A 15,816-nucleotide genomic window follows, 5' to 3' on the forward strand; every position below is an offset into this window, starting at 1 on the left:
ACAGGAGGAAATGGTTCTCGACATTCGGAAGTAAACCTAAACAACTATCTCCCGAATACTATCGATGTTCTTCAGAATTGAAGAACACGACTACATTCGGAAGTCTACAAAACATGCATATCTCCTGAATCTGGTTAAAAACAGAAAACCCTAGATTTTTTTTTAGCGATTCGTCGAATTGAAGCGACATAAACCCAAAAATTATTAGAAGTTTACCTAATTGGAGCCATCTAAAGTTGCCGGAGTGTTTGACTTTCAGATTCGCCGCCATCAACTACTCCAACCGCTGCAACTCCTTCGCCGTCGTCGTGGCATTCTTTGTCACCAACAATCTCTTTATTTTTTGCTAAAATTCCAATTTTTTGATCGATACCGCGAGGAACGTTTTTAGTTTTAGGTTTGTGGGGTTCATTGTCCTTACCCATTGTTTTATAAACGAATCAACGATGTTTTACTTTGGGGATTCACGACGAAGACGATGAATTGAAAAAATATGAATTTTTTTTCCTCCACATTCGGGAGTGAAGGGGGGAGAGCTGAAGAAGAAGAAGAAGAAGAAGAAGAGTTGAAAAGAAATGAAAAGAGAAAAAAAGTGACAAAATACATTCTAATACTGCGCCGACCATAATCGGAAGTATAGGAATTTTTTTTGGCTCCCGAATGCATTCGGGTGATAAAAATGGTACTTTAGCGTCTGAATGTTAAAGGGTAATTCCGCCATTACGAAAACTCGCGATAAGAGCTGGCTACATTTTACGCTTGGATGACCTTTTTTGTCTTATTATTGGCCCCTAAATCCTTTTCAGTGGCGCCTAAAAATGCCAGGGAAAAAAAAAAGTAAGTACGATATGTGCAAAAGTTCACTGCTGGAGAAAAAGGAAGCATAGGGGTTGTGTAAGCAGGAGACTACTTTTGGAGAAGGCTTTGTTCGATAATGGTGTAGTTTGTATTGCGAAGTATTTTCCTTTCAAATTCGAGCCCACAGAGACTTGGGGTCAGTAATCGGATAAAAAATTGATCTCAGACTCGGCAGAACAGTAGAACGTTTAAAAAATGATCATTGAACGACAATAATGTATATTTTTTCTATTTGTGGGTTTCCGTTCAGTTCATATTAAATCATCTACGCCATGTCCTACTCCCACCGTTTCTAGGTAGGTCTCGACGGTCAAAATCCCGTCTCCTTGACAAATTAGAACTCCTAGAATTCCTGCCACGGCCAGCTCCACCGCCACTAATACCAGTACTATCCCACCCATTTCCATAGTCCATATTACTATCTGGACTCGAATACCGGATATCCTGCTCTCTCACGTACTCATTTCTCTCCCATGAAGGTCTGCTTACTTCATTCCACTGCCATGACATTTGAGCAGCTGGCTCTTGTAAACTTGGAACTGTGGCTGGCTTCGTGCTGTGATTATGCACTTGCCCATAGTTATATGCTGCTTCTGGTTGCAGCAATGGCAATGCTGTAGCCAGAATACTTTGTTGCAGTGAACTGATGGTGGATTGTTGTTGTACTTGGTTAATATAAGGGTTAGTTCTTAGTTGCGCTTGTTGGTTGGGAAAGCTAGAGGGTGGGCTTGACTGTTGAATTAGTCCTGTTGCAAAATATTCAGGATTCAATACTGGCTGATGATGCTGGTTTGACTGCGCCTGCTGCATGTGGTAATCCAATATTGAATTTTCAGGCTGCCTTAGACCTGTTGGATGGCGCTGGTCTGATACAGAAATGGTGTGAGCCGCAGCAAGCGTAATGGGGTCCTTGGCAACTTCTGACCTCCATCGATTCTGCAAATGCACAAACTCAAGTTAAAAAAGAATAGAAAAGAACACCACGACCGAAATACTACTAAAACCAGCAGAAACCAGCAAGGGTGTGGTTTTTCACCCTTCAATGGTTGGGACAAATTTTGACCCACTAATGGAAGGGTGAAGATATTCATAATCTTGCCGTTCAACGGCGATGGAGGCATTACGAGTTCTGGCCTTGCTCACTCAGGTGCAAGTGGATGATAAATATCAAACCAATACCTCGGTCGTTTCTTAGGAAGATGCATAAAAGTTTATTAACAGTTCACATTACAAACCATTCTAATTTCTGATGGAGGAGTTGGTGAAGGAAGAGATGTCATATCCATATTCGTAGGGTGGTTCCCGCCAACAAACCCATTTGAAACACCAGTTGTTTGGCCTAATCCATTTTTCTTAATCATGTCAAGCAACTTAACTGTCTCCTCACTACTAATATTTCCACCTTGTCCAGAAGTTAATGCAAAAACCAAATCAGGGTTCTTGAGAAGCACCGCCAATAATTCAAGATCAGGTTCTGGTTCAGCAGCAACACTTCCAGTATTAACAGGAACCGAGTAAGAGGTGGAAGGTCCTGTCACAGTTTCTTGATGGTAAGATGAGTTATTTTCTGCAGTATCAACATCTAGAGGTTGTTCTGTTGGAATTTCTGGGGTTAGGGTATCATCATAATCCATTTCCTGATCCCATGGCTTCTTCGGATCAGATGGGATATCTTGAATCCTCTGATAGATAGTTTCTCTCTCCCTTCTGATCCTGTTGCTTTGAATTTCAATTTCTTTGCTATTTTCGCCCACACCAACTCTCCATAGACTGTTGATTTTTATCTCTGCAGAATGGAGTATAAGTTTGAGAATTACATAATTTCTCTGGCATAAGAGATCAAGCACAGAAACTAAAACAGCACAATACTAAATAAATAAAATAACAACCAAAAAGGACTACTACAACTGGCTTTAGAAAGTTTCTCAGATTTGATTTTCCAAACCAGCACTAAATTTTGAAATGGAATTTCCTATACATTTGCCCAAGCTTTACACCATCTACACCATGGCTAGACTTTCATTTTTGACAATAAGTTGATACCATGAGCAACTACTTTCCTTGAGCCATTTAAAGGAAAACCACAATTTCCATCTTCTGATCTTTGTCAAGTTTATGTGGATCACTGGAACCAAGAAAGATTATCTAAGCAACCAATTAGAACGTGGATAATTTTTGGCAAGCCAAGCTCCTTCCTCTTTTGCTCTCTCTTGTTATCTTTTTGTGTTTACAAGTAACCCATAATAATATTACACGGAAAAATTATTTTACCCAGTTGATCATTCAAAGTAATAACCAGGTCATACGATTCACTAATACTACAGTTGGTAAATACTGACATCCTTTTTAATTCCCAGAAAATGCTTTACAAGTCAAATATCTGCAGTGATGGATTATGTCCCCATCATTCCATCCGAGTCCCAAAAACATATCAAACAAGAATTAACTGGAGAGTGACTTGAAAGATTTCCTGCTACGAAAAGCTAACAGCAATCACTTGATGGGGAAGTACATACAGTCTACAAAAGGCCACCTGGATACTCACATGTTTCCATGATCAAATCCAGGAATACCATGATATCCTGAAGTATTGATTTACATGGGTTTAATTTTTCACGGGTGTAGTTTATACTTAATCCAGTGGGTGCAAAAACATTACTGCAAGCTGACCTCAAAGTTCTAGGCAACTCACAGGTTTATACACTACGAAAACGTGAAACAACAACTTTGATGCTCCAGAGATCACATCTTCCTTTTCGAGCATTTCTAAAATCATTTTTTACCATAAATCACTTTCTTGCAGTTTATGTAATATTTATTGAGAAGGTTAAAATTTCTATATGAAAATCATTTGATGAACAGTGAAGATAACCACGAAGAAGACCAAAGAGTACTAGTGTACCTGGTGGCATCTGCCATGAGATTCGATCCCTCTTCAACTTATCCAGTGAGGGACGATTCTGAGGGCTCAAGCTCGGCTTTGAACGAATTGATGTTTCCAGCAAAGTAGTAGTAGTTTCTGAGGAAAATACTAAAGGTTTTCTGATATCCTCAATTTCTGGCCTAACGGGAGAAGTTCCTGATGGAAGTAGTACAGATTCTCGCATTTCCTCGGGTTGGAGCCTAACAGGAGAAGTTTTTGATGAAAGTACTATGGGTTTTCCCATTTCCTCAATATGTGGCCTAACAGGAGAAGTTACTGATGAAAATACTACGGTTTCTCTCATTTCCTCGATTTGTGGCCTAACAGGAGAATTTTCTGATGGAAGTATTACAGATTCTTTCATTTCCTCAATTTGTGGCTTAACAGGAGAATTTTCTGAGGAAGGTACTAAAGATTTTCTTATTTCCTCAATTTTTGGCCTCACAGGCGAACTAATTGACGGTGTAAGCAAATGACCAGGCTGAGAAACTGATGCCCTGCTTGGACCTTCGGTCTTTGGCTGTTGATTTTCTTTAGGGGATGATCCACTCTTTCCATATTTGCTCCTCATGAACATTGCCCGCATCTTGGCTTTTTGAATATCATCAGCTGACATGGGACGGCCTTGGTTAGGATTAACAGGTCTTGCAACATGAAGGCTTCTGTCAGTGGTGTTCCGTCCAGGCTGTTCCACTAGGAGAACTTTTCGCCGTTCTCTTGATTCTGAAACTAGTTAAGGAAATGAACTGCAGCATTTCGAAAGAGCATGCGACTACAACCACAGTTGAGATACGAATATACAAATACAAATAGTACGTTGTGGTTCTTATATACAAAAATACGAATAAAGCAAGCTTCCTCACCTAAGTAAAAGGTCTTATTTGGCAGTTCATATTAAAGAGAGATCATGCCATTACAAGGTTCATTTTGCCAGTATCTTTTTTACCTTCAGAACAAGGTTCATTTTGCCATAATAAGGGTTACTAATACCTATAAATTTCAACGCACTTAGTCAGAATTCAACCTACACCTACATAATAACAGTTGCTGAGCCTACCATCAACTTAATCACTTTTTTGTATATTTCCACTGAATGCTGATCTGGCAATAATCAGGGAAATGGATAAAAATGCCTTGAAGAAAGTTTAAAAGGATACGGAAAGATGCACCGCGCATGTTTCGCTTATTTGTATCATCTCCAGGAGCTGCGAGCAACTTTAGTGTCTGGGGAGGTTCTTGTTTCCTGTAATTAAGAATGCAGGCATATTTCAAAAATTGAAAAGTTCTATTAACTGCGATTCAGAACAGATTGAAAAGCTGACTGGTCGTTCTTTTCTATTCTTTGAAAGATGTCTAGCAAATCTAATTGACAAATTGAGGGTCTTCCATTAAATAATAATAACAAGTGCATATCAAACAAAGCACCGTCTAGATATGTTTTAAGAAGCTATATTCAGCAGACCAAAAGGCCCTGGGTTAACAGTTAATACCTGCAATTTTCTGAACCTTCCAAACTAAAAGCAATAATGTCCTCCTGTATAGCATGAAACAGAAGTAAGAAACATTTAAAATATGCAACCGTCGCTCGCAGGAAAGCACCAGTGTCATAAAGCACTTACAGGGATATCAACATTCGACTGCATTTCATTGTTAATCATCTCAGAGGTCCTGCAGAAAATTGACAGCATTGTTACAAGAAATTGACGGGGAAAAAGGTTGTATCAAGAGAAGGCATATATTTACCTCTGTTTTTTTGAAATGCCCCTCTGCATATTGCTTCGGGAATCCGTATGGGAGGGTTTATTCAAGGTGTGGCTTCTAACAAATAGTTTGCTCCATCTTGTCAACAGAACTTTTGCCCTGTTTGATATGTCTGATCTTCAAATCAGATAAATGAGTTTCAAAGGTCACAGCCAGAAAAGAAAAAAAGAAATACAGCTTAGGCGACAGACTAGAGTTGCAATACGTTGTTGCTGTAGTTCTCAAGAAAATATATAGTGCAAACACATGACATCCTTGTTATTCAATGAGAGAGTGGACATTTGCATGTATGTTGTTTGGGGCAAGGCATTGGGCATAAAAAATGGAATAATACCCCTAGAAAAATGTAATTAATATTGATGAAATACTTTTTTAGTGCAAATTCTAATTTGAATGGAAAAGACCCAAAATAGAAGACTGTGCCTTAATATCTCATGAGAGAAGTAAGTTTTCCTAAAGAACTCAAGAGAAAGACGACGCCTTGGCTGGCAAGACGCCCCAGGCAAAAGAGGCTACTTTGACGCCTTGGCGACACCCCAACAGCGCCTCAGACTACATAGATAATAACCTAGTTGGGTAATAAGGTCATGCAGTAGTTATAGATGTGATAAGAGTAAATAACCATCGAGAAAGCAAAACATCATACAAACTATTGTAACATAACACACCTGATGTTCGGTAAAACCGCAGCCTATTAACAGTTTGCAATACTGCCGACATCTGGAGAGGAAGAGCTTTTTGTAATGGAAGGTGACAAAGTACCTGTGTAATCATGATATGGTGAGATACATATAATGAGGAGATTACAGTGTACCAAACACACGTAATTATGTGTTGCAAAATAGATACCTTAAGAATAACAAGAAGAACAGTGGTTTGCTCTTCAATAGCTGCATCACTTAACCAGGCCGCCAAAATCATCAGACCACCTTTGGTTAAAAACCTGAATAACAATTAGAGAACGAATATCAAGCAAAAGAACTATAGAGCTGCATAATCTACTCAAAGGCAGTTGATGAGAAGTAGTGAATACCGGTATAAAACTGAAGCATTTTGTATACGCATGATCCACTCCATCAGCTTCACCTGCCCGGAAAATGTCTCCTCTTTCCGCATCATATCAAAAATATTCTCAACAAAATTTTTATCAGAAGCATCTATTCCAGGAAAGTTTTCCTCTTGCAATGAACTGGAAGGTCCTTCTTGAATAACCATAGGATCCATAGTGTTTAAGGGAGCTCTATCAATTACAGAATCTAACTGAGCTTGATCAATAATGGTATTCAAAGGAGCCTGATTGATAATAATGTTTAGCGGAGCTGGATCTATAACAGGGTTTAACAAAGACTGGTCAGCTATTGGGTCTGAGGGAGCTTGATCATTGACAGTGTCCAAGGGAGCTTGATCATCAGTACAGTTCAAGGTAGCTTGATCACTAATGGAGTTCAAGGGAGCTTGGTCAATAAGAGGTGCAGATGGATCAGAACCAGTGGAGCACCCATCTTGAAGTGTCTTAGGTACATCAGTCTTAATTGCCTTCTCCCTTGCCAAGCGAACAAACTTCCTTACTCTTGAACGTTGACTAGCAAAATACTCTCGAACCTGTTATTACCAATCAAATGCTTTACAGTCAGCAAACTTTCATAGAAGACAGTAGACAGCCGAGAGTAACCAGACTTATTTTCTTCGTGATTGACAAAACAGGACAACATACAATAGACAACCGTGTATACGAGAAAAGCAACTACCTGTGTTAATGTAACACCACAAAGAGCACTTATCTCACGAGATTCCTTCTTACTTATCGTGTCTTTGATAGAAAAGACTGATTGCATGTACTTAACGGCTTTGGGATTAAGCAAATCCCTAGGCTTTTTACCTGCAACAAAGTTTCACTCATATCAACAAACATATCCTAAATCCGTAATGGGGAACACAATCTCAATTCCACATTCAAAAAACGCAAATTTGTAAATTTGCTTACCAATATTAATCGATAATGCACCAGCTGCCTACAACAGAACAAGGTATAGAAATTTAAAGAGTCAGCAAAAGTACAAAATAACCCTTAGTTGGTACTTTATCAACAAAAACCCTAGTTTTTGATACAAAGTTCCAATTTTCCGACGAATTCTTATTAAATGTACCTAAAATCCCCAAATCAACAAAATAAATAGAAAAATACTCTTACCATTTCTTGAGAAAGAGGATTAGCACCAGTAAGTTTACATTGTGTTATAACAATATTTTGAAGCTGATCAATCTGACTATGAAATAGGTCTTTTTGTAATTCCAAGAATCTTTGTAAAGACTCTGTAGAATTCCCAATATCTACTTCCATTAGAGTAGTAGTCGTAGAAACCTCCGTCGATAACTCCATGGTCAATAAAAACCTCTGTTTTCGGTGATTTCAAAGATCGATTTAACATAGATAATGAGTATTAGGTTAGGGAAAGTGGGAAACCCTAAATTTAAAACTCATTGTTACTGAAAAAAATAGGGTTTCTTCTTCTCTTTTTCTTTTTTCGTGGGAGATTGGGTTTGATGGGGGAAGAAGAGAGATGTCGCGAAATCTGTTCGTTCGGGGATGAGAACACCTGAACAAATTTCCACGCGCGTTGAGGAAAGAGGTGACCAGTTTATCCGAGCGTGTTTGACATTGTTTGCGAGTTGATTCTGGTTTTATTTGGATTTGTTGCGACTCGTTTCTGTGCCTACTTTTTAAGTGAACTACACTTTTCGTCCTAATGCCATGTCTTTTTTAATTGGGTACATTATTTATATGTCCCTACTTTTGACACCCAATAAATATATCCTTCTACAACAACAAATATGTCTCTACCTTTTAATAACCTTATCCATTTAAAATTAGATTACCTTAATACCCTAACCCATATAATATTTTCTTTATTTAAAAATGGAACAAATTTCTTCCTCTACCACTTCACCACCACCACCACTATCGTTCAACTACCATTCCGCCACCACCGTTCAACAACCACCACCTACCAACCGCCACCACCACTAATATTCCACCACCACTCTTTTACCAGCACCATTACACCACCAACAGTCCTCCACCACCACTAGTCTGTCGCCGCCACCACCACTAATCCTCCGCCGCCACCATTAGTTCAGATATTTTTGTATCAACAACAGTAGTTGATCCAAATAAAAATAAAACGAACAATAGAAGTTTATCCAATTTAGGGGATCAACAACGGTAGTTGATCCAAAAAAATGGATCAACAGTAGAAATTGATCCAATTGGGGGATCAACAATGGTAGTTGATCCCCCTAAATTGGATCAACAATGGAAGTTGATCCATGTAAATAGAGTGAACTTGGCATGAGTCGAACACGCATCATCTGACATGGAGTCAGTCATGCTACCATTGCACCACAAGCTCAACATTGGAAAAAAATTTACATGATTTAAACTACAAGCATGATTATACTTATCCAAATTACATGATTTAAACTACAAGCATGATTATACTTATCCAAAGAAATGTTGTCAACAATAGGAGTTAAAAGGATCAACAACAGTAGTTGATCCCATAAAAAATTGGGTCAACAACATGAGTTGATCCCATAAAAAATTGTGTCAACAGCAAGAGTTGATCCATGAATAGGATCAACAACCGTAGTTGATCCATAAAAACTGAAGTCTATCCATTTACTTCTCACTTCCAACACACATCTCTGGTGTTCATCACCAGCAACATTCATGGCAGCAGCAACTGGTCTTGCGACTTCATCACCACCAACAACTACAATCAAATCCATTTGAATCTTCAAACAACAAAACCACTTCAAATCCATAATCATCTGAAACCCTAACTTCCACAAACGAAATCAATTCCTTCTGAATCTCGAAATGAACCAAAACCCATCCTTCAATTTTAGAAACCTCTTCCTAAATCAAATCTCCATCTCGTCAGATCTGATTTTGAAAATTACTCTTCAAAATCCTGAACCAATTAGCAGCGACGAAGGTGGTGATAGTTGCAGACCTGGTGACGATGAAGATGGTGGTGGCGGGAGTGGTTTGGTTTGATTTGATTTGATTTTCAATCACAGAACTCTCTCTCTTTCAAATCTCAAATCTCAAATCTAATCAGTGGTGGCGATGGCGATGGAGATACATATGGAGGCGGTGGTAGCAGAGATGGGGATGGCGATGGCGGTGGCAAGGTGACGGTAATGGCAGGTGGGGTGGTGGTGATGGCGAAGAAAGAAGAAGTGAAAAGAGATCGTTTCCTTTCAGATCTAAAAAATAAAAGTGACCATTAAAGTCTCAAAAGGGTAATAAAGGAAAGTTTAATTAATAGAATTTCCTTATTTTTAGATTTGGGATATTAATATAGTGGACAAGGATATTTATGAAGGCCTATCAGAAGGAGGGACAATAATTCAATTTCCACTTTTTAGTTTTTTTACTATTTATGGTCGGGCGTAATTATAGGGTGTTTGGCAACCTCATGAGAAGTTACTTCTCGATTTAAATAAGTCAAAAAAAAAATGGGAATGTTAATATGCCCCTACTATCCATGGGCTTAGCACGAATACCCTTCAGGGACAACTTTGCAACGGGCTGAATATCCATTAACAAATTAAAGTCCGTTTTTAACCTCCACAACATTTATTATGTCGGAACTTAAATAAGTTTCGTTTATTCCGTTTTCTCGAAAATAAAAAAATTGTAGAGAGAAAAAGAAATTGCAGAGAGAGCTCAGAGCTGAGATCAGAGAGAGCTGAGAACTGAATCAATCGAAATCGGTGAACTAGTTTCAGAGTAAGATTTGTTTATTCTCCATTGAAAAAGAAGCATGCAGTTTTGAATCTTGAATCTAGTTTGAATCAATCGAAATCGGTGAACCAGTTTCAGAGTAAGATTTGTTTATCTCCATTGAAGAAGAAAATTCTCCATATTCTGATAATTGTTCTTCAACTGAGTAGACATTTGGAAATCAGTTTTCAATTCAACTGAAATCAGAATTGTTGCATATTCGAATCATTGAATCTGAAAATCTACTTCAGTTTTCGATTGCAGAGATCTTACGAAGCTTCTTTCATTATTTGATTTTGATTGAATCATCGATTGTAGAGATCTTACGAAGCTTGATTCAGATATCAAACGATTTTGATTTATTCTCATTATTCAAGTTCAATATCGCTAACAGGTAAGATTTACTTTTTTTGGTATAATCTTTGTTTTTTTAACATTTTCTTATGAATAATGAAATTGATAACAATTATTCATAATGACCAGGGTATTAGTCAATTAGTAGTTTCAGGTCATATTGTTTCTTAATATCAAAAACATTCGGAAACTGAATATTCGGTCATATTGTTAGTTTTTTATGTGTATTGTTGGTGGTCCAATGTAGTAGTTGAACCTGTTACATATACAACAATGTAGTTTTTGATGTGTATACTTCATCTTTTTTCACTTATTGCCTTGAATACACTTCTCACGAGGGGCGCAACCCCGAATAATTTGCGTCATGACCAGATTTTAAGCTGTAGGACATGTTGAATCACATATTGAATCTCAGGACATGCTGTAGGTTACAATGTAGTAGTTCAACCTGATTACATTATGTTAGTGAATACAAGCAATGTAGCTTGTCAATCTATTTATATTGAATGTCGTTGTTACTGAAAACACATATTGAATCTCAGGACAACTTGTCCAAGTTGCTTCCAATTCTGAAAACAACTCGTGGTAGTTGCTTCTAGTTGTGGAAACAACTTGGGCTGGTTGCTTTCAATTTTTCCTCCAAACAACCTATGGTAGTTGCTTCTAGTTGTGGAAACAACTTGGGTTGGTTGCTTTCAATATTTTCTCCAAACAACTTGTGGTGGTTGCTTCCATTTATGGAGGCAACTTGTATCTGATTATCTTTTGTTTTTTACTGAGTTTTTTTTTTTTGTTAGGTAATATGGTTGTCGCAGAGATTAACTTTTGCAACTTAAGCATCTCTCATGCTATTTCTGAATCAACTACCTTCAAGGAGATGCAAAGTGTTGTGTTGCATTCTTGGAGTATTCTTTCTCAAGTCCCTTTTGTGATTCTTTCTGATGTTAATGGTGTACTTCAAACCGTTCGGTCTGATTTAGATTTAAATTTTCTTGTTATATACTGCCAATCTAAGAGAATAAAAGTTTTGAAGTTCAATTTTCAATTCGAAACTCCTTTTTCTTCTTCTTTATGTGCTGCTTCTTCTTCAGCTTCTTCAAGTTGTGTTTCAACTGACAGTTTGGCTTTTGTTGAAGACACGACTGATGATGTTTCAATTAATCAATTATCCATAAGAGAACCAAAAAAGTGTGATGCTTGGGCTGGAATTCTTTCCGGTGTTGGTCAGATGTTTGAGGGAGGGAAAGATGAAGTCTGTGATGTCATGATGAAGTATCAAGTGGATAATGGGTACAGTCAAACCTGTGAAGAGTGATCGGAAGCGTTATACTGTTTGTTGCCTTTTCAAAGAAGAAAAAGGATGTAACTGGAGGTTCCACTCATCTTTGGCAGTCGCAAATGGCCATGCTTTTCAGCGCAAGACTTTTATATCGGAGCATTCTTGTGGTCTGGCATGCTCTGATCCTTCAAAGCTTCGAATGACGAAGACTTTTATCAAGAACATCATAAAATACGATATTAGAGTTTCAAGTAAGCAGAAATCAGCTGCAGACATTCAAGATTTGTTTTTCAGAGAGTATCAAGTTGACCTCACCTACCATCAAGCATATCGTGGACTGAAATTTTGCAAAGAATGCATTTAGAGAGATGATATCAAGTCGTATTCTGACTTCTTGTGGTATGAAGAAGCCGTAAAGCGTCATAATCCCGGAAGTGTCATTAAATTTGAGTTTAATGCTGAAAACCGGCAGTTTGAGAGGTTTTTTATTTCTTTTGAAGCTTGCATCACAAGGTTCGACAAGTATTGTCGTCATATGTTGATAATTGATGTTACGTTTCTTACTGGAAAGTTTAGGGGTGGTCCTATGGTAGCTTGTGGGAAAACTGGCAACCAAGGTATTATGCATTTTCTTTACTCTTCTTTTTTTATGATGTGTTTTTTTATGACAAACCTTTTGGTAGAAAACTTTGTAGCCAACTGTACGTAATTGCACACTGTACTTTGCCTTAAAAATCATGCTTTTTTAGGCTTAAAGTTGCAACCAACATAATTGCACACTGTACTTTGGCTTCAAAATATGTTTCTTTGTCTAGCATGATGTTTTTTTAGGTTCAAATTTTTGTGAAAAACCTCAACAACTTGAACAAGTTGGTTCCATATTTTGGAGGCAACTTGTGCTAGTTGGTTTCATTTTTCTAGACACAACTTCCAAATTTTCAGATTCTTGGAAGCAACTTGACCAAGTTGGTTACATATCTGGAGACAACTTGTTCTAATTGGTTCCATTTTTCTGGAGACAACTTGTCGTGATTTCTTCTATTGTGTAATTCGAAACATGGTATGCATTTTTTGTATTAAATTCTTTTGTTTCTTTTTCTTTGCTGAGATATTTCCACTTGCATTTGGGCTTGTTTCTGGTGAAGATGGTGATAATTGGCGCTGGTTTCTGGAAAATTTGAAGGAAATTGTTGATGTTGATCGTCCATTGACCATCATATCTGATCGCAGAACTGGACTTTTGAACAATGTACCCGATATCTTACCGAATGATTTTCATTCATATTGCTCGTACCATATGTAAGGCAATATTCCAGTTAGCAAAGGCAAGAGTAAACAAACTGCTATTAAGTTGTTTGAGCAATGCTACAGTGTTGTCACGAAGGAACAATTTTTGAAAGCAGTATCAAGCATGCATAATCTGAAGTTGTTTTCAGTTATTGAATGGATGAAGAAAATCCCACTGAAGAATTGGGTTGCTCATGAGTTTGATCGGGAAAGGTTTGGAGAGCTTACATCCAATGTAGCTGAAAGCTTCAACAGCTTGATTAGGCATGAAAAGCGTCTTCAAGCTATTGAGTTGATTGAGGGTATTCGTGCTAGGACAATGGAGACAATGTGGAAGAGAAAGCTTGAAGCTAGCAAGTGCACTACAAGACTTACCCCCAAGATGCAAGCAAGGTTGGACAAGAGGATTACCGACTGTCGTAGATACAAGGTCCTAAGATCTAGTGAAAAGGTATTTGAGATCATAACTAACACCGGGAAGCATATTGTTGACTTGGACCCCAGAGTTGCACTTGTCAATGGTGGAAAAAAAACATCTTCCCCTGCAGTCATTCTATGAAAGCTATGGTGCAGATTGGTGAGGACGAGGTATACAAGCACATCATACCTTACTACACTGTCGAATACTACAGAGGTCTGTATTCAAAACCTATTTATCCTATTCCTGACGGACACAAGCCGGATGAGATTTCTCTGACCAAATATGTCATGCCTCCCCCTGTTGGACCACAAGTTGAAAGACCAAACTTTGTTCGTTAACGCAGTTACCATGAGAAATTTCGCAAGAAGAGAAAGTGTGGCCGTTGTGGAATGCTTGTATACCATAATCGTGGAACATGCTGGAGTGCTCCATTGGCCCCTCGCCCACCAATTTTCAAGGATCGGCCAAGGATTGAAAGGTTTTACAGAATGATGTTCCTATGATCTTATGAATTTCTCAACTGCATTAGACTTTTTTCATTTGTTCCAGTTTCTTTTATGTCTTTTTGAACTTCTGATTTTATGTTTATGTGAACTTGGTTTGTCTTTAATTGATAATGGTACACTTTTTTTGTTCAACTTGTTATGATGCAGTTGTTATGAAATCATTTTTTATTCTTCAGTTTGTTACAGGGTCTGTAATCTTTTTTTTCATGGAAATTATGTTGGTTATGGCTACCCAGATTTGAAGGCAAGTTGTTCTAGTTGGAGGCAACTTTTACTAGTTGTTTCTGTTTTATGGAGACAACTTTTGCTAGTTGCTTCCATGTTGGGAACAACTTCTGCAAGTTGCTTCCATTTATGGAGACATCTTTTTGCTAGTTGCTTCCATTTCAGTTCCTGCATGATTTTTTTGGTGACAGCTTTTATTAGTTGCTTCCATTTTTGGAACAAACTTGAAGCAAGTTGCTTCAATAGATGGAGACAACTTGAGCAAGTTGCTTCCATTTAAGTACACAACTTGAGCAAGGGTCTGTCTGTATTTTTTATCCATCTCCCCTTTTACCTATGCATACCTGCAACCATATAGAAATATTGCAACACTGAATATAATCAAGGGAAATAATCAAACGATTCAAACTTTAACTAGACAATATTAAGAAATGTACTTTAATTAGATAACACCAACATAATGTTTACAACCAATAGTAATCGGTAGTTCAGTCAGAATAATACTAATAAGTGTACCAGATAATACTAACAATGTAGTTCAATCAGATAACTCTAGATAATACTAACAAGTTGTCTCTGTCATTCAGTACTACTGGGAATATGCTACAATCTGACTCGAATTTGTTCCTTTCTGTTTCTTCCATTCATCAGTTGCATCTAGTATACGGAACGCCATCTTGAGCCTTTTTTTGTTAAACTTATCAATATAATATTTCTTTACTCCTTCTGCCAGAATACTGAATTCTTGGTATTTCACCAACATCCTCATAAAAACACACACAAAAATTGCGCAGTCAGGGTGTTCTTGTGGTTGAAGTACCTGGAACCTTCAATGTATAAAAGATTTCTCTACCATCTTTGTCTCGATGTCCAATCTCATTTAGAATTTTGCTTAGTGGCTTTGTAAGTGTATGCAACTGACCTGACAAATACGAACTCTGCTTCATAGAGTTGCATATCTTCCATACTCCTTCATGTAATACCAGCAACACCCAGTGGAAGTTCATGCACATTGGAAACATCAGCATTTTGTTCTTGGCATCCAACTTGTAATTATCCCTCACATAATCTGCTATGCAACTTGTTTCTATTGCATTCTCGTCTCTGTTGGCCATGGCTAATTGTATGTATCTCTGCATCATTGCAAAAGTTTTTAAGAATCAAAAAGATAAAGACATTTATTTCTGCAAAAAGTTTTTACAAGTCAAAATAACATGCAATCTGGTAATACTAACTAGTGTGTAATTTATCAGATGAAAAGGTTACTTACCAAAAGATTGGTATTTAGTATTACATGCCTGGTGTATAAATTATTAGCAGGAACCTTTTCCATCTTCGATTTCAGAATACTGATGTAGAAGTCTACGATGTCACTATCGATATAGAGATCATCCAATAGATTTTAGATGA

At 37.7% G+C, this 15,816-nt stretch overlaps 1 protein-coding gene across 1 annotated transcript; it reads right to left on the bottom strand.

Moving 5' to 3' along the window:
* Window positions 1–1,031: 1,031 nt before the first annotated feature.
* On the bottom strand, window positions 1,032–8,228 carry LOC113317974 (homeobox protein LUMINIDEPENDENS-like). The gene is made up of 13 exons (XM_026566094.1): window positions 7,734–8,228; window positions 7,527–7,554; window positions 7,291–7,421; window positions 6,576–7,144; window positions 6,392–6,485; window positions 6,211–6,304; window positions 5,525–5,654; window positions 5,401–5,449; window positions 5,272–5,315; window positions 4,939–5,024; window positions 3,761–4,504; window positions 2,094–2,644; window positions 1,032–1,794 (listed from the first exon to the last, which is right to left on the bottom strand). Exons 1-13 carry the CDS (start codon window positions 7,920–7,922, stop codon window positions 1,120–1,122), a joined length of 3,384 nt encoding a protein of 1,127 aa, XP_026421879.1. The 5' UTR covers window positions 7,923–8,228; the 3' UTR covers window positions 1,032–1,119.
* Between the last annotated feature and the right edge of the window lie 7,588 nt (window positions 8,229–15,816).

The sequence above is a fragment of the Papaver somniferum genome, chromosome 10 (genome assembly GCF_003573695.1).
Source record: "Papaver somniferum cultivar HN1 chromosome 10, ASM357369v1, whole genome shotgun sequence".
NCBI classification, from domain to species: domain Eukaryota; kingdom Viridiplantae; phylum Streptophyta; class Magnoliopsida; order Ranunculales; family Papaveraceae; genus Papaver; species Papaver somniferum.